The sequence below is a fragment of the Protopterus annectens genome, chromosome 5.part1 (assembly GCF_019279795.1).
Source record: "Protopterus annectens isolate FY-2018-M chromosome 5.part1, PAN1.0, whole genome shotgun sequence".
Taxonomy (NCBI): Eukaryota; Metazoa; Chordata; order Ceratodontiformes; family Protopteridae; genus Protopterus; species Protopterus annectens.
This window is the reverse complement of record NC_056736.1, coordinates 675571618-675599018: the sequence shown is the minus strand read 5'-3', so window position 1 is coordinate 675599018 and position 27401 is coordinate 675571618. Positions and strand designations below refer to the sequence as shown.

Genomic DNA, 27401 nt, shown 5'->3' with positions numbered 1-27401 from the left:
ACGAGATCTGGGTAGCTGACGCTGGGTATTCTGGGATAAGAGGTAGCCTCGAGCCAGTAAACAGCTCTCGAGCTATAGAAGATGGTCGAGTCGGAGCCGAGGATCGTCTCCGAACCCAAACAGCAAGAAGGAAGGCACGATGAAGACAACTAACATGGAACATTCTGGTAAGTACATAACTTCTTTTTTTGTCACGTGATACTATGCATCAAAGGACAAGGAATGCGCATTTCTGGATTGAATAAAGAAGAAGATGCTTTTCTCACTGATATTAACAGTTTTAAGTATGAGTTGTCTGAACGTAAATATAAATCAAAAGAGATAAATGATAAGCTTAGGTTAGTGATGGATTTAAGGAAGACAACAGCAAAACCATATTTATTAGATATGAATGAAGATAGTGAAAGTAACTTCAATAATACCGCCACTGGTTTTAATGGCAGTGGAGTTAGAAAAAATAGAGTTCCATTTAGGTTAGAATATTCTAGTGATTTTTATAGGGTTAGGGACATTGTAAATAAAAACTGGTTCATTCTGAAATCAGATGCAGAAGTGAGGGAAATATTGGGGGATATACCTTGTTTTAGGTACAAAAATAAAAAGAATTTAAAGCGAATGCTATGTCACTCTAGTTGGCAAACACATGGGACAAAGGAGATATCAGCACCATATTTAAAGGCCTGTGGTAGGTGCAATATTTGTAATGTAATAAAATTTAGAGAATATCTTTGTACATCCAATAACTGGGGTTAGATATGAATTTAAAGTGAATGCCACATGCACCACCAGGGGTCTGATTTATTTAGCAGAGTGCAGAGATTGCCATTCTTATTATGTGGGCATGACCAATCGCTCCCTTCGTGATAGGTAAGGGAACATTTAACGGCTACTCACAATAGAGACAGCGAGAGAAGTGCTTTAGCTAGACACATAATAATACACAGTACACAGATTTCAGTTCATGGTAATACGATGCATAGCTTCAAACCCACGTTTAGGTGATAAGAAGAATGTTACTGAGGAGAATAAATTGTATTGGATCATTGAGCTGCAGACTGATAAACCACCTGGGCTGAATGATAGAGCCTCTATCAAACCATATTTGGCAGCTAGGAGATTTAAACAATATAATTCGTTTTATAATAGTAAATATATGTTTTTTGGGAAATTTTATTGATGTTTTATATCAAATGTAAGTGATATAATGTCTTAATAGTAAGTTTTTTGGTAAGTGATAATTGGTTAATAGAATGTGGGATATGTATATAAAGGAAGTGATGTGTGTTGATTATGAGGTCTGAGGAAGCATCTGGTGGATGTGAAAGTGCTTACCTGTTTTTATTGCTGGTTTTGAACAATAAACTGCTTATTTGCAAGAGCTGTGGTCTTCACTACTCCATTTATTGGATTTATTTCTCATTTGTAAGCATATTTGTGTGCTTTTCTGTAAGCTTGTATATCTGACAAATCTCAATGGCCTTAATCAAAGTTAAATCACTGTCACGAAGCAAAATCTTTCTCACATCATCATATTTAATACCACATAAGTCTGTCTTTTATCAACTCATCCCTTAAATCACCAAATCTGCACGTTTTAGCTTTGTTACTCAAATCAGTTATATATGCTGCAAAAGGTAGACAAGGCTTTTTATCTCTTGTGTAAAATAAGTGCCTTTCCATTGTAATATTCGTTTGGGGGTTACACGTTTCTCTAAATTTATGTTTTAAGCACCCTGGGTCTTCCCTTGACTCAGCCAGTACCACGGTATGACAGTTTTCCCTCTCTCCTGCAAATACAGCAGGTGCATACACAAATGAATGCTCTCGTTCTATGGCGTCTGAACCAGCTAAATTAAGCAGAATAAATGCCTTTGTATGGTCATCTTTATCAGAAAATGCACCTTGTATGAAAATATCATACTCTTGCTCAAACACTCCCCAATTCTCTGCAGTATTATTATCAAATACGAGAGGACCTGTTTTTCGAAATCCATCTACCATACCATCAAAGTATGCCCAAACACACTGAAAATATGGTTCTTGTAATTCTATACAAACATGCACACACAGCCAGTACTTGTAATAACATTCAAATGCACAATAAACTCTTCGAAATACTGTACTTTGCAAAATATGCTTTGAAATGGCTGTATTTTTGTGAGATAACTGTACTGTAATACGGCACAAACTTGTGAACAATTTATGCAGTTTGGATATGTTGAATAGCTTTAACTAATGCGAAAAAGTATCCCTTAGTGAAAAAATGCGGTCGTTTTCCTAAAATATATTTTATGCGATTTGGACATTATTTCAACATTTTTATAATTATTTTGAGTATCTTTATCAATATGTCACAGTTTCGGACATTTCATTTAATTAGAAATTTGTTTTGAGCATTCTGAGTGTTTTGTTTTATATTTTCCCAGTAAGAAATCATTTAAGTAACTTTTGATACCTGAAATTTGTTTATGACTTGTTTTGCAAGTTACATGTGCAGTAGGGATGATCCATTCATCTATATACTTCCAACGTTAACTGAGTGCCTCTTGGTCTTGATTCTGGATCCCATTTTGACACCATGTCACTCATCTTGGTTTACAATTGAAGACGAACAGGCGAGGTAGGTTGTTTATATGCTTTATTACATAGAAACACATCAGGATGGATTGCAACAGTACAAAATTTAAACAAACTGACTTACATGGACATGCATGCTTACATCTCAACAGCTTACTACAAAATGGCAATCAAGCTGTTATGTGCTTAGTATTTATACACATCTGCAAGCCCATGGAAAGCTTCTTAAAGGTATACATATTGATATACACCAAGGCTGTAGTGACCACAGATGTTTCATAGACTGGGGGGGGGGGGTATTTCCTGGGGAAGACACTCCAAGGCACTATGTCCCCCAAAAAGGCCAACTTGCATATCAGTGTTTGGAGATGGGAGCGGTGCTTTCGGCGTTGCAGGCATTCCAAGAGACTCTCTCTTCTGGAACAATTGCAGTCCAGGCAGACATGTCAGTAGTTTGGTACATCAGAAAACAAGGAGGAACCAGATCTTATCCCTTGTGTCAAGAAGCCCTCAGAGTGTGGCAATAGGCGATATCTTCTAACCGCTTTCTAATAGCAACAGATATTCCAGGGAAGTCCAACATGATAGTAGACAAACTGACCAGGTCCAACTTACTACCTCATGAGTGGTCTCTGAACAATAAAATGACGGCTATGATTTTCAGTTAGTGGGGGCCAGCCTTGTTGTGATCTTTTTGCCTCTCCTCTAAACAACAGGTGCAGCAGCTTTTTTGCCCTAATTCCCCCACTGGGGGAATCACAGAGGGATGCTTTACTCACAATTGGCCCCCAGTTTTCTGTATGCTTACGCTCTGACCCCCTTAATTCCCAAATTCCTGCAGAAAGCAGCCTGGTTGAAGTGCAACGTCATCCTCATTGCACCTTACTGACCTTGACAAATTTGGTTTCCCTTCCTTTGGCCTCACCTACAGTACCCACCTTGGATTCTGGATCCAATTCCAGACCTTCTGTCTCACGTGACAGGCATGGTTCACCTGGATATCTGAAGCGTCGAACTAACAGCATGGTTTCTCCAATTCCTTTAATAGCCAGATAACCAATGCTATCTTTCCCAGTCTGTTCCATACTTTTATCTTCCCATAAACCTTCTATGGGGAAACTCTACAGGAGTAAATGGAAAGATTTCATTTGTTGGGCAGAGCAAAATCAAACTGACTCCTTCTCAGCTCCAGTTTAATCTGTTCTGGCATTTTTGGTGAGTCTATTTAATGAATGTACTACCTCATGAGCTATAAAAGTCCAACTAGTAGCATACTAGCTCATCAACTATAAAAGTCCAACTAGTAGCAATCTCTTTCATGCTGGATTTCAGAATTCTTCACTGGCTTCCTCTAAGCTGTGCGAAGCTGTTTTGAGAGGCACTCTCCTGCTAAGACTCCCTTATAAAGACCCTACTCCACCATGGGATTTAAATTTGGTACTGCAAGCCTTAATTAATTCGCCCTTTGAACTGGCTGCTGAATGTAATCTTAAATTCCTGACCTGGAAAACGAACTTTCTAGTTGCAATTATGTCTGCTAGAAGAATTTCAGAACTTCAGTTATCTTCTAAGCCTCCAGATTTGATTTTTCATAAGGAAAGGGTAATGTTACTTCCAATGCTTCCTTCCTTCCTAAGGTGGTATTACAATCCAACATAATATATGTTGCACTTATTGGACAATTATTATTTTACTTGCACAGAACAAAATAAATTAAAAAGACAGATCAACTGTTTGTCCTTTGCACATGCTAAATTGTATATTTTTAAAGGAGACAAAGCATATAAACTTGTATTAAAAGAATGACACGTATGTGTGATCCAGATTTAACTTGTAAAAGAGTGGATGTTACTGTAATTATTTGGTATCAACCCAATACCAATAATTACTTTTATATATGTAAAAAGCTATAGATCTGAAATAGTTAACTTCATTCTTTCTGCACATATGGGTATTCGGATCCGAGCTGGCAAAACATTTACAAGCATCAGCTCCGAGCTCCAAGCTCCTCCCCTACCTATAATACATCACTTCCTCTTGACTAACCCCAGATCAAGTTCGCTGTCACTAACTAGCAACGTAACCCACAATCCAAACAGGATAAGACCTGAATAGTGAGGGGGATGGAGGGAGGGAAGGTGCAGAAGAATGAAGTCTAACTACTCAGATGGAACGTTATGGTGAGTACATAACTTCTTAATCTGAAGTAGTTAACTTCATTCTTTCTGCACATATGGGACAGAGTCCCCAGCTACTGGTATTCCTGGGAACCCCTTATGGAAGGATATTTCTGAGCACCGCAGAGCCAAAGGATGGTCTCCCTCTAGAGATCAAATCTAATTTATAAGGAAAGATAAATGTATGCGAATTGGCCCACGTGGCTGCCGCACAGATATCATCTAAAGGTACTTTTGATCAGAAGGCTGCAGAAGTAGCCATTGATCTAGTGGAATGAGCCTTCAGTAAGCCAGGAGGAGATAAGCCTTTGTCCTTATATACTAGTGCATTACAAAGAGTGATCCACCTTGCTAAGGACACTTTTGAAACTGCTTTGCCCAAACATGGTTTTGAAAATGAGACAAACAGTTGATCTGACTTTCGGTAGGGTTTGGTCCTATGAAGGTAAAAACAAAGCTGTCTATGGATGTCCAATAAATGAAGTCTATATTCGCCTTTATTTTGGAAATTTGGGAAGAAGACAGGCAAATTTATAGATTGGTTAATATTGGCTGCTGAGGACACCTTGGGAAGGAAGGAGGGGTTTGTACGCAGTGAAACCCTGTCCTTGTGAAAAAACAAATAAGGGGGCATGGAGGATAAGGCCTGTAACTCTGAAACCCTCTTAGCTGAGGTGATGGCAACCAGGAATGCCGTCTTCCTAGACAAGAATTTCATAGGGACTGAACCGGCAGGTTCGAAAGTCAGAGAGGTCATTGCTTGAAGGACTAAAGTCAGATCCCAGGGAGGAACTGTCTCTTTAACTGGAAGTCACAAGAGAAAGGTGCCCTTTAGGAACGCTTTACATAATTTAGCAGAGGCCAGAGCACCCTTATTTTCGCCTACATGGAAATTAGAGATGGCAGCCAGTTGTACCTTGATGGTGGAAGAACTTGCGCCCGATTGAAAGAGACCAGCCAAAAAATCTAAAACGACTGGAATAGGGGCTGTAAAAGGGTTCTGATTGCGTTGAGAGGCCCAAATAGAAAAAAGTCTCCACTTGCTACTGTAGAGTTTCCTAGTGGAGGCTTTGAGAGATGCTACCAGAATGTTCTTAACAGGGGATGAAAGTCTGAGAGTCCTGATGATCATGGGAACAGGAGCAGCCACGCCGTCAGCTTGAGACTGTCCAGGTTGGGCAGGGGCAAGCCCGACGGATGAGCAAGTAGATCCGGGCATGGATCTAGAGTCCATGGAGGAGCCAAAAGGTGAGACCATAGAAAGGGAAACCACACTTGGCGAGGCCAGAAGGGAGCTATGAGAATGACTTTGTACTGCAACCGGCAAGCTTTCTGAAGGAACTTTGGTATCAGAGGTAATGGGGGGTAAGCGTAAAGTAACCCGGGAGGCCAAGCATGGACTAGAACGCCCCTTGGGACATCCCCTGGAGGCGGAATCAGAGCAAAGAAGTTGCTGCACTTCTTGTTGGAAGGAGACGCGAAGAGGTCGCAGCAAGGTTGACCCCATACGAGGAAGATTCTCTTTGCCACCAATGGATTTAGGGACCACTCATAAGGCAGAAGGATTGCCCGGCTTAGACTGTCCGCTAAAATGTTGGAGCATCCCGGGATATGCGTTGCTATCAGAAACCGGTTGGTGGATATGGCTCAATCCCAAACTCTCATGGCCTCGTGACAAAGAGGGTAGTACTGGGTTCCTCCCTGCTTGTTGATATACCAGACTACTGCCATGTTATCTGATTGAATGGCCACTGTCCCTGGAAGTAGGACAGGAAGGAAGGATTTCAATGCTAAAAGCACTGCCCTCATCTCCAGGATATTGATGTGTAGCTAGTTCTCTGGTAGGGACCACGTGCCTTGGACTTTTCTTCCCAGGAAGTGCCCCCCACCCGAGCTGGGAGGCGTCTGTGGTCACTGTGGCTTGGGCCGGCGAGGCTAGAAAGCTGCACCCCGCAAGTATGTCTGATGACTGAAGCCACCACTGGAGTGACATTCTGCATATCCAGTTGATTCGGATTTGGAAAGTCATCAGGAGGTCTAGCCAGGACCATTGAACTTGTAGATTCCACTGAAGGGTTCTCATATGAAAATGTGCAAGAGGGAGAATGGAAATGGAGGCTGCCATCGAACCCAAAGCCCTGAGAACATCGCCTGCTGTGACTACAGAGTGCTCTGAGATAGCCGACATGTGGAGTCTGAGATTTCTTATCCTTTCCGGGGTGAGAAAGATCTTTGACTGAATAGTATCCAACCATGCCCCGAGGAAATCTATGACCTGAACCGGAGCCAGGTGGGACTTGTTGAGGTTGATCATGATGCCTAACTTGTGAGCCAGACTGAGAAAGTAGTGTAGGGCCTGGCACAAGAGACATTTGGTGGATGCAGCGAAGAGCCAGTCGTCTAGGTAGGGGAATACCTGAATGCCCTGAAGTATCAGGTGAGCCACTACGACTGCCATTACCTTGGTGAACACCCTGGGGGCTGTGGTGAGACCAAAGGGTAGGGCTCTGAATTGAAAGTGACCGGTCCCTAGCCGGAAGCACAGAAACCTCCTGGAGCTTCTGTGGACCTTGATATGATCTTAAGTGTCCTGGAGGTCTAACAAGCACATCCAGTCGCATTCTCTTAGAAATGGTAGAATGGACTGTAGAGTGACCATCCGGAATTTTTGTTTCTCTACCGACAGGTTGAGGATAGACAGGTCCAGTATGGGCCTGAGGTCCCCGTCTTCTTTTGCGCTAAAAAGAACCTGGAGTAGATGCCTGATCCGGACTGGTTGGGGGGGACCAATTCGATGGCTTCTGTGGACCTTGATATGATCTTAAGTGTCCTGGAGGTCTAACAAGCACATCCAGTCGCATTCTCTTAGAAATGGTAGAATGGACTGTAGAGTGACCATCCGGAATTTTTGTTTCTCTACCGACAGGTTGAGGATAGACAGGTCCAGTATGGGCCTGAGGTCCCCGTCTTCTTTTGCGCTAAAAAGAACCTGGAGTAGATGCCTGATCCGGACTGGTTGGGGGGGACCAATTCGATGGCTTGTTTTTGTAACAGTTTCGAAACCTGTAAAGCTGCGGCCTCCCTGTGATCGTGATGGAACATCTGGGAGGTGTGCTGGAGTTATGGGGGATGATATGAAAGGGATAGAATAGCCTCTGGATATGATGTTTAACACCCAGCGGTCTGTAGTAATGGACTCCCATGCTGCTGGATGTAAGGAGAATCTTCCCCCGTCTGCTTCCAGAGTAGAGCAGTCGGACAACCCCTCAGGGCTGCTGTGCGGGCCTGTCGGAAAAAGGTTCCATAGACCCGAAGTTTCTGGGACCCCCCTCTGCCTCTGGGACGGCATCGGTCTTGTCCCCCTCTACCTCTGGGGGAAGAATAGTCCTGAGTGTCCTGGAAAGACTGTGATTTCTGGAACCACATCTTCTTTTGCTCCTTTTGGTTCCTGGAATAGGATCTCTGGGGGTTAGAGAAACGGATTCTGATGGCAGACAGTCTTTCCGTCCTTCTCACTCTGGATGAGCGTGTTGCATACTGTCTTCCCAAAGAGGGATGATCCATCGAAAGGGGCGTTAATAAAAGATGCCTTAAAGGAGTCCGCAAATTGACACAGTCTGATCCAGGCATGTTGCCTCAAGGCAATGCCTGTACCAGCAGCTCTAGCGGCTCCCTCCGTAGCATGGGAGAGGAGATGCATAGATGTATTTGTCACTGATTTCAGTGTAGTCATCTTCACAGTAAAGGACTGCTTGTCCTGCTGTGATAGAGACTCCGGGGGTGACTCGGTTCCGTTGTAAGATCACGCTGCAGTCGGGTAACATGTGGCAAGTAATTCAGCGCATGGATAGAAAAAGTCGCTGACGAGTACATACACTTCCCGAAACGATCCATCGACCTGGACTCCTTGTCTGGTGGCTGGATCGAGGAACTCTCCTGTGCCAGTTTCTTCTTTGTGGCAGCTGCAACCACCAAAGCATCCACAGGGCTCCTTTGGACCATGCCTGCCTATCTGACGGCGGGGAAATAATTTTGTCCGGTCTTTTTGGTATAGGCTCCACAGTGCCAGGATCCTTCCATGCCCTAGTGGTGATGAGATCCACCAAAGAGTCGGCTGGTGGGGAAACCCAGGAAGTAGATGGGCCTGCGCCAAAGGCCTCCAGAAACACGGACTCATCCGTAGAGGGTTTGGGGGCTGACCAACCTCCTCTTTGGCAGAGGATCTCCATAATGTCTCCGAAGGAGATGTCTTCGGGAGGTGATCTGGGGGAACCCTCCCCTTTTTTTTAAGTCCGAGTCAATGGTAATGGACTCAGGGGAGTCCAAGTGCCTCCTTTTACACTTGCTTTTACGAGGTTCCTCTCTAGTGGGACATTCTGAAGAGGACTTGTAAGCCTCCGGGGGGGGGGGTTCCCTGAGGGGAACAACCTGGGGTTGCTTTGGCACAGCCTGTCCCTGAGACAGGGTGAGGGGACCAGAATCCAAAAACAGGGAGGTCTGGGTAGGATCCGAGTAGGTGAGCTGTGGTCTCAACCCCTGGGAAAGAACCCTTTCCACTGCCCCGAATGCCAATGGAGAGCCCACCTCCGTAACCCGTAAGGATGAGGCCCTCCACTGGTCCGAAGCAGGGATCGGAGCCGAAGGCAGGGTAGTCTGGGCACCAAGGATGGGATTCGAAAGAGAATTACCTCGACCCTCGGGTCCGACTCCCTGACCACGGTGCAGAGAGTCTCCTGGATCCAAAATTGGATCCGAGGAACTCAAGGTGACGGCTGGACTCGAGGAAACAAGAACCATCAGTGCCGAACCCACAGCTCCAAAGGGCCTCGGATCTGAGAACCCTGAAGCATCGAGTCGGATCGGGGAAGGAGAGATTGGGTGAAACAGAGCTGTAGAAGGACCCTCTCCCATGGGAGAGAGACCTGGTAAGACCCCCATCTGAATCTGATTCTGGATGAACCTCCTCATCAGCCTGTCCATGTCAAGGTCGGAGACGCTCCAAGTCGACCTTGAAGAAGAAGCGACCGAAGCGGGTCTTGGCTGGATCTGAGGGGAATGCCTCGGCTCCGAGGGCTCCATCGGCTCCGGTGAGAAACTGGGAGAGTGGAGCCGAGGAGAACTGGACCTGGGGACTTTAGAAGAGTGGCTGGAGAAAGACTCCCTGTCGGGGGATCTTTTTCTGGGCCTGTCCCTCTCTTTGTGGTGCTTCTCTCTCTCTCTCTTGTCCCTACCTTTCTGGGATGAATCTGAGGCTGCAAGATGAGTGGGAGGTTGAGTCCCTGCCTGCAAGACGTCACTGGCTGGAGCGGAGACCGAGGCATACTCTGTGGCAGAAGCTGGCAGCAGACCCTTGGCCACGTGCTTAGCCCGAAGGCCCTGGGGTTAAAACCCGCACAAATGTCGCAGGAAGCTGACAAATGGGAAACCCCTAAACAAAGAACACACGGAGTGTGGCCATCGGCTGGTGAGAGCTTGTGACCACACTCTGTGCATTTCTTAAAAAGAACTTTAGGCTGTTCAGCCATAAGGGCGGAACAGTAACTAAACCCTAAGGCACACACACGCACACACACACACACACACACACACACACACACACACACACACACAACAAGGGATGGGGCCTAGGCGGGAACTAAACTACCGACAAGCTACACAGAAAAAACTTTTTTTTTTTTTTTTTTAAACACGACGACCACGCATGGAAGGAGGAGGAAAAGGGGAACAGGTACACACGCACCAACTGTACTGAACAGAGAAAAAACAGAAAAACTTTACTGCCTTCACTTAGAGCTCAGAGACCACGATGCTAACTCTTAGAGTGGCAAACGAGATCTGGGGTTAGTCAGGAGGAAGTGATGTATTATAGGTAGGGGAGGAGCTTGGAGCTCGGAGCTGATGCTTGTAGCTCGGATCCAAATCCCCATATGTGCAGAAGAATGAAGTCTAACTACTCAGATGGAACGTAATGGTGAGTACATAACTTCTTATTTTTCTACTTTGTTTATCACATGGCATGTCTTTCCTGGGTGCTATTGCATGTCAAGCATGCTATCAGTAGCACACTACTGGACCATTTTAAAAACCCAGAATGTAACTTAACATGCCTCTTTAGTGTCATTTGTAGCGTCTTGCATTATATTTAATAGCACATTACTCAGCTATGCCATGATATCAGAAAGTGTATCACCTAACATAAGTTTCATCATAATAATGATTAACTTTATATAAAATTAATAGTTTAACCTCTTAAACTCTAAATGAAAATAAGTGGCTTTAATTTCATATATAGCTAAAAGAATCAAACTCTTAACATTTTAAAAAGGGAACTAGTAACCATTTGAAGTAGGGAAAGCAATAAATGATTTATTTCTAAAAAGTAATTTTCAGCACCTGTTCATAAATATTCAAGCACTTCTTTAAATTAATAAGAATTCATAACCTTCATTTTTTACTGTTTTTGCCTTTTCTTGACCATCTTTTGTTGCATTTCTCTTCAAATAAGTTGATAGATTCCAGTCCATTTCTTCTGTTTTTTCTAGGATTTTCTTTTTCTGTATAAAGTCCATTGCATCTTCCAAGGTGTTAAAGATCTTCTTTCCTTCTGGAAAGTAAATCCTTAATTTTGCTGAAAACAAGATTTGCGTTTTAATATTGTTTTTCTTTAAGCCTTTAAGAAGTGGCACACGTGCTTTTATCTTGGACATCACTAATCTTGAATAGTTATTGTCAAATCTTATAGTATTTTCTTTTATTTTAACTGGATAATTAGTCCATGTAACTTTCAAGTTCAAATCCTTATCTTGACTTGAAAAAAATGTTACGATCACTCACGTTGGTGAAGGTGTTTTTTTTTTTTTTTTTTAACTTGAGTTAGAAAGTATCTGTGTACCCTTTCGATGCCAAAGGAAAAAGCTTCAGGCAGGTTCATATTTTTAGGTAGCCAGGTATTAAATAATTGAATTATACTGTCTCTTTCTCTCTCTTCTTTTTCAGGAATTTTGTAAATCTTGATGTTATTCCATCTAGATCTGTTCATACAATTATAAGAAGTTACTAGGCTAATGTCCCTAGGGCCCTTACAAGCCTAGCCAAGTTCTACCCTTATTTCTACAATCAACACCAATTGCTCCTGTCCAAAAGGGCCACACATTGAACCCCTGGGGTGAATTTACAGTTAACCATCCAAGTCTTCTATTTTTTCCTGAAATAAGTTGTTTTGTTTCAGAAGAAATTCTGTGTTATTCTCATTTTTAAGTATCCTTACATCAAAATGAGACATTACCTCATTTGTACTAGAGATTTGTGATGATTGTTTAAGAGATTCATTCAGCACTTCAGCTTGTTTTTTGCATTCCTCTTTAAAATTGGCCATTTTGCTTTCTAATTAAGTTCATAGGTTGGTACTGAGCTATCTGCCCAAAGGCATATATTAGCCCAGCCACGTTGTGCGGTATTTACCGCCCCTTTAGTAGTTCCCTAGACCCTTGTACTAACAGCTAGTACCCTTGGCCCCTATCTAGTAGTGCTGTTGGTGTGATCCCCGGTGTGAACTTTGTTACCCATCCACTCATCAAGGTTCCTCTTGAAGAGTGATAGTGAGGGGCTCTGTCTTATGTAGATCGGGACCCTGTTCCATAGTAAGGGAAGTCTCTGCGAAGGGAATCTATCCCTCCAGCATGTTCTATTCATTGTTGTGTTGAGGTTTATATCCCTAGAGTGTGTAGCTCGAGTAGATTTGGTTTTGCTAAGATAGAGCATGTTGAACAATTCTGTGTTGGACATGGCTCTGTACGTTAGACAGAGATCGCTTCTGAGAAAGCGGTAGGCAACAGAGAACAGTCTTAGCTTTTTCAATCGTGCTGCATAGGGCAACTGTTTGAGGCCAGTAATTCTCTTGGTTAGGTACCTCTGTGGTCTCTCCAGCTGCTGGAGATGTCTAGCCAGGTACATTCCAATTGGTGCATTGTACTCAATAATGGGTCTGATGAGGGAAGAGTAGAGGGGCACCATTACATCCTTAGATCTTGATGTGAACCCTTTCATGATCAGATGGGTCACATAGAAGGATTTTCTAACCACTTTGGCAACATGGTTATCAAAGGAAAGCTGGCTATCTACTTGGGTCCCTAGATCCCTTATTTCTTCTTCAGATTTCAGGGGATTACCTCCTATGTTGTAGTTTGCAGGTATTCTGTTTTTTTCCAAAGGGGATTACTACGCATTTTTTTGCATTTAGCTTGAGACCATGGCTTTAACACCATGCATCAGTCTCATTTAGGCCCTTCTGGAGGATCTCCATGTTGGCCGGAGACTCTGTTATATCACCCAGTTTGCAGTCATCCGCAAACTTAGTCAGCCACAGCCCTTCTGTGCTTGCCTGTACTTCTGAGAAGTATATGCCAAACAGGAGGGGCCCCAGGACAGAGCCCTGAGGCACACCACTCATTACTGGTCTGGATTCGGACATAGATCCCGCTACTCTTACTTTATGGGATCTGTCTGAGAGCCAGTTTGCGATCCATCTTGTGAAGTAAGGGTTTATGCCCAGGCTGGTGAGCTTATCAATAATACCCGAATAGGGAATGGTGTCAAATGCTTTAGCAAGGTCAAGGTAAGCCGTGTGTACCTCCTTTCCCTTATCTATAGCCTGAGTAACTGTCTCAAAGAAATCCACCAGGTTCAGGAGGCATGATCTGCCCTTGACGAAGCCGAACTGTTATCTGTCTTTACAGATAACTCAATGATGTTACTTAGTATAGCCTGCATGTCTTTTGGCATAGTACTGTCCTATACTCTGCGGTAGCGTTGTCGCCTCACAGTAAGACGCTGTCCGGTTCGATTCTCAGCTAGAGCATCTTCTGCGTGGAGACATGCGTGAATGGGCGTACCTTCGTTGAAGGTTATGCATCAGGGCTGGTAACTCAGCACGTAAAAATCAACTACCAATCATTAGCGGACCGGAGTTTGGCTGTGGCGACCCCTAACCGGGAAAAGCCGAAAGACACAAACAAACAAACTGTCCTATACACTGGGCTTAGAGTGGCTCATTCTGAGGCAATTCTTTTCAGTTTTCTTGACAGGAGAAAGCAATTAAAAGAGTTTCAAACTTGTTTTTTTTTTTTTGTAGTAAATCTTTCAGCAGATGTTCAACTATAAATCTATATATACATCAAGTTTTGAAATGTTCTATTTGAGTTTTTTAGTAAAAATCCTGTCAAAGATGTTAAAATGAAGCAGAGCTAAAAAAAAAAAAAAATGTTAACTGCTCCTCTTCTCGGCCACTCCCCTCTAGAAATATTATTCTCGGAGTTATTGTTAACCAGTTTGCTCTTAACATTGAGAAGCAGTATTTTGTTCATATGTTTAAATTGTGATGCAAATGAAAAACATAAACATCTTTGTTTTATTTACTTGTCCATTCTTCCGATATGTTAAACCGAGGTCCCATCTTTATAAACCTGTCATTATTTATTTATTTTATTTTACATTTGTTAACTGGGAGAGTCCAACTGGATATATGTCCATTTTCAGTGGAGGCCCAGGGAGAAAAGCTTCAGAGCAGTAAAATCATTAACCAGAGAAAGACATGTTAACCAAAAGGTTCAGTTAAACAAAATATAGAAGTAGAGTACATATAAGATAGTGAGTTAACCAAAGAGTGTATTTGCCAACATTCACAGGCTACATTAATATATATATGATATAGAGGTGTTTAACAGCAAGTATAGCAGGAAAATAGAGTAGATAACGTCCATAAATTATTTCTACACAAGAGACATGCTCTGCCCTTTAGGTTTCTTTACAGTGTTCAGTGATACTATTACCCCATGCAGACATTACAAAAGCAGTAGATAAGCTGTTACTCTAGTTGCTGGAAAACAGAGACATACGAGTTACTATCTAGGCGTACAGGTACATAATCTGTGATTCAGGAAGTGTGTTTTGAGTAATTTTTTTGAATTGGGTGGCGGAGTTGTTATTTATTATGTGGGCTGGAAGGGAGTTCCAGATTTTAGCATCAAAGTGGCTTTAAACGGATCTACCTGCCTCATTTTTAAAGTTTGTTACCTTAAGGAGGTGTTGGGTACTTCATCTCATGGATCTGGTAGTGGTGTAAGGCTGGAGTAGTTGCTGCAGGGCTGGTGTGTTGCTTGGATGATGTAGTGCTTTTTGAGCAAGTACTAGTTGGTTGACTTGAAGGGTCAGGGAAGTTCTAGCCAGTTTAGTTTTTTGAGGCTTTCACAATGGTGGGTTCTAGAAGGTAATCCTGTGGCTAATCTGGCAACTTTATTGTAGCAGCTATCTAGTTTGTTGATTAACTTGCTAAAGATAGTCTCATAGCTTTTGCAGTTTTCAGTATTTCACTAGAAATTTGTAATATAAACGTTATTTCATGTCACCTCATGAAAGTGATTACTCTGATTTTCAAATACAGGGCAACATGATTTATTATTTTATTTAACATCTGCTATGCAGCGTCTTCTCCAGAACAATATATAGAAGCATATGCTTTGTCAAGAAAACAAACATTATTAATTTTAGTAAGGCCAAAAACAATAAGAACTGCTCCTTCTAAGTCCGATAACCAGACACAACTTCCAAAAATTGGAACGATGGCATAATAAAGGCAAGAACACTAAAATTTTAGTTCTGATTTTTGGTAATTTTAGTAAGAGATTTCCTTGTTAACCAGGGACCTCAGGAGCAGAGGTCATTTATAAGCAAGTCTTGAAATACGTTCGCCTTCTTGTTTGTCCGTGGTACAGTCTTTTATAGAGTAGGGGTTTTCATAAAAATTTAAAACTATTGATGTTCTTCGTGTTTCACTGTTGCAGTCATTACATTTGGGTAATCTGCTGGCAGGTTGCCCTCAGTCGGCCTGATTAACAAAGTCTTTGGTCCTGCGTCGGTTGCTGTCCCATCTTCCATGATGTCAGGTTGTCAGGAGTATAAAACATGCATCCGACACCATTACATCAGTCTTTCTTGCTGCGCAGTGCCCGAAGAAGAAGCAGTTCGCAAGTGCTGGTCGGCCGACTCCTGAAATTTTCGTTTTCGAGTTTCAGAACTTGAAGTCTTCAACTAAAAAGCTAAGTACCCCATGGGATACTTTTTCTTGCTCCTTACCGATGTCAGTAAAAGTTAATAATTGCATTACTTGTGGGAAGCAAATACCTCATAAGGATTTCCATTTGTACTGTATTCCTTGCCTAGGCCCTGACCACAATGTACCTTGCTGTTGGTTTTGTGCTAAATTTAATCAATGCACTATTAAACGTCGGTATATCTTTGCTTCTAAATATTTTGGATCATGCTTTAATTATCCAGAAATGTCGTCTGTTAGCAATCCGACTACCGGAATACCTAAAAAACGCAAAGAAAAAGACAGAGACAGGCCGTCGAGGTCCAAATCTGACGACAACGCTTCTCCTAAGCCAGTCACCAGTTTGCTGGTACTCAGTGAGGTGCTTTTGCAGCCCCTGATACCCACTACTTTTGTTTCGCAGACCTCTACTGAGACCCATTCGGAGTCCGGTATGCCACGAGATGCTTCAATTATGGAAGCCGTGGATGTCTCTACCTTAGATGGGTCCAGAGCCGCTGTGCAGGCACCGGCTTCTGAGGGTGTTTTCAGGCCTACAGATTTGTATATTAGACCGACGCCATCTTCAAAACTAAGATCAAAATCTAAATCTATGTCTAAAAAACCGACACCTGGGCCACATGTGCAGGCCCCTATGCCTAAAAAACAAATGATCAAAATGGCTGAAGATTTAATTACTCTGATCAGGGGTAGCCAACCCCCCCCCCCCCTTCTAAGAGGCCTAGGCAAGATATTGACTATGAATCTTTTGAACAGGATTCTGTTTCTTCTGACTCTTCTAATGAACAGGAATTGTCTATACCTACTTATGAGGACTCTGATGCAGAAGATTCCATTCCTTCTGCATCTCCCCCTGAGGATTTTTCTTTTGGGGAAACTTTACATACCTTATGGGAACATTTCCACTGAGAAAGTCAGGATTTCTCTGAATCAAAAAAGAGACTTGGATTTTCTTCTACTTCCTCAACATAGGCCTTTGGCTATACCTCCTCTCCTAGACGTTGTTGATGTTTTTTCAGAATCTAGTATGGCTCCTGACTCTCTGCCTCCGGCTCCTTGTAAGCCAGACAGGTACTACAGGGTTCCTGACTCCCACAAATTCCTTTTCAAAAATCCTATTGCAGATCCTGAAACCATTTCTCAGGGTCCCAAGGGCATTAAGGCCTCTACTACTAAAAATCCTACCCCTTCTGATAGAGATTCCAGGGTGCTGGATAGATGGGGTAAGAAGGTTTACACTTCTGCAACCTTGGCAATCAGGGCTTTAAACTGTCAATTTCATATGCTTAAATACCAGCAGCATATCATGAGACATCTTAAACAGAAAATGATGTTAATTTCGGACTGTGTGGAAAATAAAAGATTTACATGATTTATTGCATTCAGCTGAACAGGTTGGAAAACATACTTTTCAATGTGGTTTTGATTCTTTGGAGGCCTCTTTCAGGGCTGCCGTAACTGGGTCTGTGCTAAGAAGGCATGCTTGGCTCAAAGAGCAAACTCTGCCTGATCATGTTAAAGCAAAATTGTTGGATGCTCCTTTACAGTAGGACCGTCTCTTTGGTAATAAGGCTGAAGAAGTTTTAAAAGAGATGGAAGATAAAGCTAAATCTATGCAAACTGTAAAAGATTTCTTACAAATGCAACCTCCAAGATTTAGTAGGCACTGGCCTACTCAGAACTGGTCCTTTCCAGTTCCTTTGAGAGCCACTCAAGTCAAACCCAGACATTTCAAAGGCTCCAGGTTTCAGTCGCAAGGGACTTTTAGAACAAAACAATGGGGTGCCTCCTCCTCCAAATCTGGAAACAATAAGGCACCTCCCTATGGTAAGCAGTCTCAATGACTTCCCTCTACACTTAGCAAGCACTTACCTTTCAGCCACCCCTTTGGGGGGAAAACTGGCACTTTATGTATGAAACTGGCAGCTTATAACCCAGGACAAATGTGTTTTAAATATAGTATCCCAGTGATACAGATTTCATTTCCACACATTGCCAATCCCAAACGGATGGCCAGTCCTGCCCCCAAATCAATGGGCAGAGGCCCAGAAACAAGTACGGTCTCTTATGAACATGGGAGCGATTCACCCAGTCCCACAAGAGGAAAAGGAACAAGGTTTCTACTCAAGACTTTTCCTGGTACCCAGAAAAGACAAATCATGGCGTCCAATTCTGGATTTATCTACTCTAAACACATTTCTGGACATTCCAAAATTCAAGATGCTGACTCTTCAGCATTTACTTCCTTTTCTAGGCAAAGATGCCTGGTTGGTAACTCTAGACTTAAAAGAGGCTTACCTGCATATCCCAATCAGGGAATCTTGCAGAAGATACCACTGCTTCAAAGCAGGCTATTTGCATTACCAGTTCTCTGCACTACCCTTTGGCTTATCTACTGCTCCCAGGGTTTTCACAAAGTGCCTGGCTCCAGTAATTGCATTTTGCAGGCTAAGAAATATTTATATATATCCATACCTGGACGATTGTCTAATTCAGGCAGAAAACAGAGGCATTCTTCAAAAACATCTGGCGTTTGTTAAAAAGGTTCTAACTTGTATAGGGTACACCATAAACGAAAATAAATCACAACTGGTACCCTCTCAAAAAATTACATTCCTTGGTGCAAGCTTGAATACAGCTGCCCAGATGGCTTACCTTACACCAGAAAAGCAAATTAATTTGGTGACTGACTTCAAAGAGGTGGCCAGAAAAACCTTGCTATCTGCAAGACAAATTCTGCAAGCCTTGGGGTTCATGGCCTTCTGCATTCTTGTAATTCCATATGCAAGACTGCATATGAGGAAACTTCAGTGGTACTTAAAGAATTTATGGAGTTAGCATTGTCACAGCATGGAAACAAAATGATTTCTATCATACCTTGCCTGCAACTAGAATTCCTATGGTGGGCAGAGTCCTGCCACCAAAACAAGAGACTGCCATTCACTCCACCCCCTGCCGCCCAAACCCTAATTACAGATGCATCAGATTATGCTTGGGGGGCTCATCTGGCAGGGAAGTGCATTCAGGGCAAATGAAGCCCAAATCAAATGCACCTTCATATCAATCAAAAGGAGATGCTAGCTGTACAGAATACACTGACAGCCTTCAAGGACTACCTTCATCCAGGACAATTAGTGATAAAGACAAGACAGCACCACAGTTATGTGGTACATAAACAAGCAGGGGGGTACATACTCCTACCTCCTTTGCAGATTAGCCATGGCATTGTGGAATATGGTCTTGACCTATCAAATTGAACTACAAGCTCAATTCCTGCCAAGAAAGCTGAATACTCTGGCAGACAGACTAAGCAGAAATCTCATGGACCCACACGAATGGAAACTGGAGCCACGATTTTCAACATGCTGACACGCAAATGGGGGAGTCCAGACATAGATCATTTTTGCTTCACCCCAGAACTATAAGCTGGACAAATTCTGCACAAGGACTCATCACAAAATAGCCTGGAAAGTGGATGCTCTGTCATTCATCTGGAAAAACGTATCAGTCTATGCCTTTCCCCCTCTGCCTCTGCTCTCCAAAGTTCTGCTAAAAGTCAAACAGGACAAGCCAAAAATGATTTTGATTGCTCCAGACTGGCCTCGCCAACACTGGTACCCACTCCTGCGCAATGTCACTCCTTCCACTGTGGCACCTGCCTCAGACATCTTACTTACTGTCTCAGCAGAACAACCAAATTCTGCACACTCCGCTCCAAACTTTGAATCTTGCAGCGTGGCTAATCACCTAAATTCACCCTTGGCATCCCTCAGCAAACCTGTAATGGATGTCATTTTGGAGGCAAGAAGGCCTAGTACTAGAATATCTTATGCTGACAAATAGAAAAGATTCTGTGCCTGGAATCAGTTACAAGGGATAAGTACAACAGTGACCAATATTCCTCAGATTTTTCAATATTTAACTGAGATGCTTCACAAGGGCCTGTCCTTTTCTTCCATAAAAATCCATGCCTCAGCCATTTCAGCTCATTACAACACATAACCTCCCCTCTTCTCTCATTCTCTGCTAAAGCAGTGTCTCAGAGGGGCCAAAAACTTAAGACCACCCAGGAGAGCTCCAACCCCTGCCTGGGACCTCAATTTTGTGTTGGAAAAACTCACTCTCCCTCCTTTCGAGCCAGCTGCTACTGCAGACTTAAAATTTCTTTCCTGGAAAGCAGCTTTCCTTTTAGCAGTCACTTCAGCTAAAAGGATTTCCGAATTACAGGCTCTTATGGCAGTGGATCCTTTTATTATTTTTCATGTGGACAGGGTGTCTCTCAGGACCAATCCATCCTTCATGCCTAAGGTGGTATCCAATGTGGCTTTTAATCAGACCATTCATTTGCCAACTTTCTTTCCCAATCTACAGAACAAGGGGGAACAGAATCTACATTCATTGGATGTACACAGACAACTTAGATTTTACTTAGAACAAAATCTCAAAGAAAATCTGAACAACTACTGGTGGCATTTGCTGCAGGGGCAGAGGGAAAGGCTATTTCAAAGCAGAATATTTCCAAATGGATAAGCCATTGTATTCATTTCTGCTATGTGCACCATGGTAAAACTATCCCCCAGGGGATCAGATCTCATTCCACCAGGGCTGCATCGACTTCTACAGCCTTTCTCAGAGGTGTTCCTACCAGAGACATTCTAGAAGCTGCTACCTGGAGCTCAGTTCATACGTTCACCAAACATTACCATTTATCTTTCTTCTTTAAATCCAGAGCTGGCTTTGCCTCTGCTGACTTGCAGGGCCTTATAGCTGGTCCTAATGCTGTATAAATCCATCCTCCCAGCCATAGCTTTGGGAATCAACCCAAATGTAATGACTGCAACAGTGAAACACGAAGAACATAATACAGTTTTGTACACTTACCATAAATGTAGATGTTCGAGTGTATTCACTGTTGCAGTCCTGGTTACCTTCCCTCCAACTCCCTGTTTTTTCTCTTACTATGCCTCTTCTTACCTTTGCTATGCTTAAAAGCCTTTTTGGTGTATTTGCTTTTGTTTGGAGGTATATTTTTGAGTTTTTAATTACTTAAATATTTGGCTCCCCATTTGGGGGGCACCTGACATCTGGGGCAAGAAAAACTGATGTAATGGTGTCGGCTGCATGTTTTATACCCCTGACGACCTGACGTCATGGAAGAAGGGACAGCAACCGACGCAGGACCCAAGACTTTGTTAATCAGGCCGACTGAGGGCAACCTGCCAGCAGGTTACCCAAATGTAATGACTGCAACAGTGATTACACTCAAACATCTACATTTATGGTAAGTGTACTCAACTGTACTTTTAAACCTATGACATGCTTAACCTTTGTATCCAACACCATTAACTTCCTGAAAGTTTAATATTCCAGTACTGCATGTATGCTGTATGAAATCACACACATGCAGTATGTTCATTTTTGTTGTACTACTAATATGAAGTCCTCAGAATCATGCAGCAGTCCTCCTGCAAATCACATCAATGGTTTAGTGTAGCGAGCTGACAAAGTTCCATCCAAAATAAGGACCATCCTTTTATTATATACAAATCTTTCTATATTTCTTCCTGATGCAGGATTATAAAAATTGCAAGCAAATACCAGTGAAGTGGTGTAGGCAAACTGTTCCTCCAAAATTAGAAATACAGTGTAAAAGCAACAAAGGAGGCTCCAGACCACGGCTACTAAAAATATATAAAAGTTTAATCCAAAGTGAGCACTTTTGTAGCTCAAGGCTACTTCATCAGACAAAACTTGCATCAAAATACCTGCGAGCTAGCTAATAAATCAATTAACAAACTAATTAGCTTAAAGGCACATAGCCAAATTCATTGACACTAAGTAAACCAAAAATGTAAAACTGCATGGAAGGCATCTTACACCTAATACATTCATCTAGTAATACATATAGGCTACAAAAATAATAAATACATATCAAAGAAGATATTAAAAACATTTACCTAGTACCTGAGCCTATCTAAAAATGCATAAACATATTATAAAAATATTATAAAAACCTATATTATATCTAAAAAATCATTCAGAATGCATAAGATGCATGATAAAGTACATAGTTATCTAGCCACTATTATCTAATGCCTCTATTCATTAGTACTGGTTTAATGCAAATTTTGTCATTAATGCCCTTACCAGCATTGACTTGCAGCCTGATTATCCATTCACGATGTCCTTCAAGGATGCATCTGCAGTCCTTACAAATGGGTTGTCCTGTCGTCAGGCAGCCCTTCGGTCGGCCGGATTCCAAAGTCTGGGTCTGGCCTCGGCTGGTGTCGCACTTCACCCGACGTCATAGCTGCAGTTCTTCGGGTATAAAGGCATCAGCCGACGCCATTTTCCTCAGTCTTTCTTGCCGCGTGGCGCCCGAAGCAGAAGCTGTTCGCAAGTGCCGGTCGGTCAGAACCAGAGATTACTACTACAAGTACCGAAGACTTCTAAAAATCCAAGTACCCCGTTGGGGACTCTTTCTTGCCTCAGCCGATGTCAGAAAAAGTGAATAACTGTTTAACTTGTGGGAAACAAATACCTCATAAAGATTTCCACTCTTACTGCTTACCTTGCTTAGGCCCAGACAACGATGTAGCAGCTTGTCTAGCCTGTGCTTCTTTCAACCGACGGACGCTTAGACGTCGGTCGGAATTTGCTGAAGAGTTTTTCGGCTCCGCTTTTGCTTACATTATGCCGTCGGATACTCCGACTACGCAAATTTCTAAAAAACGCAAGGAAAAGGACCGACACTCGCGGTCCGAGGTTTCGGCGAAACCGCGGTTAAGCCAACATGAGTGTCTCGGTTTCGGCTGAAACCGAGTCCACGGTTCTTCCTTCGCGAAAGCTTGCCACTTACCGAGGCCTCATCCAGCTTGGCTGAATCTGCTACTGAAATCCCACCTGCTCTTGCAGGTTCACAGGATTTATCTGATACTATCCCTTTGGATATTTCTACCCCTGCACGCGGAGCTGCTAGGCCTCCTGCATCCATGTCGATTAAGGCCTTTGCCAGGGCTAAAGCAGCAAAAACTACCAAATCTGTGCCTGCTAAGACCCCCTCTCACAGGCCTAGCTCTAGTTCACAAATGCTTAGTCTAGCAGAGGATCTCATTTCCTTGATCCGGGGATCCCAACCACATCCAGACAGGGCCTCTCACCCACCTCCAGAGAAGAGGACTAGAGTAGAGCCCCCTGAGCCAGTTTCTTCAGATGGCTCCTCTGATGAATCAGTTAATTCAAACCCTCCAGAGGGCCCTTTTTCTCCTTATGAGGACTCTGATGCAGAAGAGTCCATTCCTTCTGTCTCTCCGCCTGAGGAATTTTCTTTTGGGGAAACCTTGCATGCTATGAGGGAACAATTTCAATGGCAGGGCCAGGATTTTTCAGACTCTAGGAAAAGGCTTAGAACCTTTTTGCATTTGCCACAGCATAGGCCTTTAGCCATTCCTCCAGTGCTTACTGTTGTGGATGATGCTTTTAATGATGCTTGTACTGCTCCTGATTCTCTTCCTCCGGCCCCTGCTAAGCCTGATAGGTACTACAGGGTTCCGGACACACATTATCATTTGTATAAGGCCCCTTTTGCAGATCCCAAAACTATCTCCCAGGGACCCAAGGCTGTAGCAGCTACCTCTACCAAAAACCCTCCCTCTGAAAGGGAATCTAGGGCCTTGGAGATGGGGTAAAAGTTTACACTTCTGCTACTCTTTCAGCTAGGGCCTTGAACTGTCAATTCCACATGATTCAGTATCAGGAATTTATGTTAGACCAGTTAACTAAGAAACTGTCCTCGGATGAACCATTAGACAAAAAATCTGTACAGGAAATGGTACATAACATTCAGCAGGTCAGTAATCATTCCTTAAAATGCGGCTATGATGCACTGGAGGCTTCCTTTAGATCAGCCATGACTGGCACAGTGATCAGAAGACATGCATGGTTAAAAGAGCAGTCCTTACCAGACCATGTTAAATCAAAGCTCCTAGATGCTCCCATGGATAAGCTCAATTTGTGTGGCTCCCCTGCACAGCAGGTGCTGAAGAAGGTGGAAAAGAAAGCAAAATCAGTCCAGACAGTCAAGGATTTCTTGCAGGTCCAGCCTCCAAGGTTTAGCAGGAACTGGCCTTCCAAGAATTGGTCCTTTCCAGACACCTCCAGAGCTCCGAGAGGCAGGAATAGGCGCTCAAGAGGCAGGGGTCAATCCAGAGGTGCCTACAGGGGACGTCAGTGGCAGGCTAACAACCAGCGAGGTACAGCCGCAGATCCAGCCACCACCACTTCCACAGGACAATCACAGTGACTTGGCTCTGGCACCGCCTACCAGGGAACAACTAGAGGCACCCTTAGGCGGGAAGCTAGCCTTATTTTCAGTAAACTGGCATTACATCACCGGAGACAAATGGATTTTACAGACAATAGACCAAGGTTACAGGTTGCACTTCCATACTCTACCAAGGAAGAGAGGAATGCCAAACCTACCTCCAAATCAGAAGACAGAAGCTCTACAACAAATAACTCGCTTATTAAGGATGAGAGCTGTAGAAAGGGTACCATCTATGGAACAAGGGCAAGGATTTTACTCCAGACTCTTCCTGGTACCAAGAAAAGAAAACCAATGGAGACCTATTCTCGACCTGTCCGCTTTAAACACATACCTCATTGTTCCAAAATTCAAAATGCTGACCCTACAGCAGCTTCTTCCCATGCTGGGCAAGGAGTCTTGGCTGGTAACTCTAGATCTCAAGGAGGCATACCTGCACGTCCCCATACGACCAAATTGCAGAAGATACCTCAGATTTCTTGCAGGATCAGAGCATTATCAATTCTCAGCATTGCCCTTTGGCTTATCTACTGCGCCCAGAGTATTCACGAAATGCCTGGCATCAGTAATTGCTCATTGCAGACTTCAGGGAATTCAAATTTACCCTTACCTGGACGACTGCCTGTTACAAGCAGACAACAAAAACAAATTAACAAAAGATTTGCAAAGGGTCATTCATCTACTACAAGCCCTGGGATACACAGTCAATATAAAAAAGTCAAGGCTGATACCATCCCAAAGGATAACCTTCTTGGGTGCAGATCTGGACACATCAAAACAAATGGCATTCCTGACAGTAGAAAAACAGGAGCAACTCCCTTTCTACTTCATGGCACTAACAAAGCAGAACCAGCTAACAGCAAGAAAAGTCCTGCAAGCTCTCGGTTACATGGCATCCTGCATAATATTGATTCCACATGCCAGACTACATATGAGAAAGTTACAGTGGTACCTAAGGAATTTATGGTCTCAGCACAAGCACAGCCTAGAAACCCAAATTCCAATAATTCCATGCCTGAAGCAAGAATTCCAATGGTGGGCTCAGGCCTGTCAATCAAACAAGGGACTGCCCTTCCACAGCACTCAACCAAGCCAGACCATCACAACGAGCGCCTCAGACCTCGGTTGGGGGGCACACATGCTGGACAAGTGCATACAAGGCTTATGGACTCAAGACCAGCTGCACCTACACATAAATCAAAAGGAAATACTGGCAGTAAAACTGGCAATTCAGGCATTCAGACCATTTCTTCGACAGGGTCAACTGCTGATAAGGACGGACAACACCACAGTTACGTGGTACATCAACAAACAGGGAGGCACACATTCATACCCTCTATGCCGGATGGCAATGGACCTCTGGAATGTGGCACTGAGCTTCAACATTCAGTTACAAGCAATTTTTGTGCCAGGAAAAGAAAATATACTAGCAGACATCCTAAGCAGAACTACCACGGATGCCCACGAATGGATGCTGCATCCGGACATCTTCAAAACCATTACAGGAAATGGGGACTACCAGAAATAGACTTATTTGCATCCCCACACAATCACCAACTGAAAAAATTCTGCACAAGGACGTACCACCCACTTGCTTGGAAAGTGGACTCCCTCTCTTTCAGTTGGAAAAACCTGACAGCATATGCATTCCCACCTCTTCCTTTGATGCACAAGGTGCTATTGAAGATCAAAGAAGACCGTCCAAGGATCATCCTGATAGCGCCAGACTGGCCAAGGCAACACTGGTACCCATTACTGAGGAGTATGTCTCGGGAACAAATATGGCCTCTGCCCCTAGTTCCCTTGCTGTTAACACAGAACAACTTCAAAACCCTGCATCCAAACCTGAAAACACTGCACCTGGCTGCCTGGAACATTGCATAAGACCAAATAACCCAGATTTATCTCAAAGGGTTAAAGACATTATGTTGGAGGCTTGCAGACCCTCAACAAGAAAAAATTATTCAGCAAAATGGAAAAGATATCTCATTTGGAGTACTGCAAAAGGAGAGAATGTGTCACTGGTAAACATAGCTAACATCCTGGAATACTTGGCAGAGCTCTTCCACAACGGCATGTCCTATTCTTCCATTAAGATTCATGCATCAGCTATTTCAGCAGAATACAACTTGGATCCTCCAGTCTTCTCACATCCTCTGCTCAGGCAGTTTCTGAGAGGAATTAAAAATGTAAAACCACCTAGGAAGCCACCATTGCCAGCATGGGACTTGAACTTTGTGCTAGAAAAGTTGACACTCCCTCCTTTCGAGCCAGCAGCAACAGCAGAATTACAGTACTTATCATGGAAGACTGCTTTCCTGCTTGCAATCACTTCAGCAAGAAGGGTATCTGAGCTACAGGCATTAATGGCAGTACAGCCCTTCCTGATCTTCCATCAAGATAGAGTGTCCATGAGAACTAATCCTACTTTTATGCCAAAGGTGGTCTCCAGGGTATCTTTAAATCAAGCTATCCACCTACCTACCTTCTTCCCCAACCCACAGAACAGGGGAGAAAGGCTGTTGCATACCTTGGATGTACATAGACAATTACGTTACTACCTGGACAGGACCAAGAGCAATAGAAAAACTGACCAGCTACTGGTAGCATATGCAACAGGAATGGAAGGAAAAGCAATTTCAAAACAGACAATCTCTAAGTGGATAGGAAATTGCATTAGATTTTGTTACTCCTACCATGGGAAGAAAACTCCAGAAAACATCAGGCCTCACTCTACAAGGGCTACAGCCACTACCACAGCTTTTTTACGAGGAGTGGCTACCAAAGACATTTTAGAGGCTGCTACTTGGAGCTCCGTGCATACTTTTGCCAAGCATTATAACTTACCTTTATACTCCAGATCCCGAGCAGGTTTTGCCACTGCTGTTTTGCAAGGGATCTTAACTACACCATAATCTTATTTCTCCTCCTCCCCCAGTTTGGCTATGGTATTCTACCCATTTGTAAGGACTGCAGATGCATCCTTGAAGGACATAGTACAGTTTTGTACCTACCATAAATGTAGATGTCCGATAGGTATGCATCTGCAGTCAGGATTACCCACCCTCCTTCCCCTCTGTGGTACTCCTAGGGTATTTGCCCATCTTGTAGCTAGCTGGGGGAATCTATTATGGTGTATTTGTTTGTATATATGTACATACATGCTTATTTTTTGTTTGCTCTCTACTATTTGGAACCATTTGCATGTATCCAAATT

General features: G+C 43.2%; 1 protein-coding gene across 1 annotated transcript in view; it reads left to right on the top strand.

The window, feature by feature from the left end:
• CENPJ (centromere protein J) overlaps positions 1 to 27401 on the top strand; it is a 921807-nt gene that overhangs the window by 531893 nt on the left and 362513 nt on the right. The window contains exon 8 of the mRNA XM_044072847.1: positions 215 to 406. Within this exon, the coding sequence (XP_043928782.1) occupies positions 215 to 406 (192 nt within the window). The remainder of the gene's footprint in view (positions 1 to 214; positions 407 to 27401) is intronic.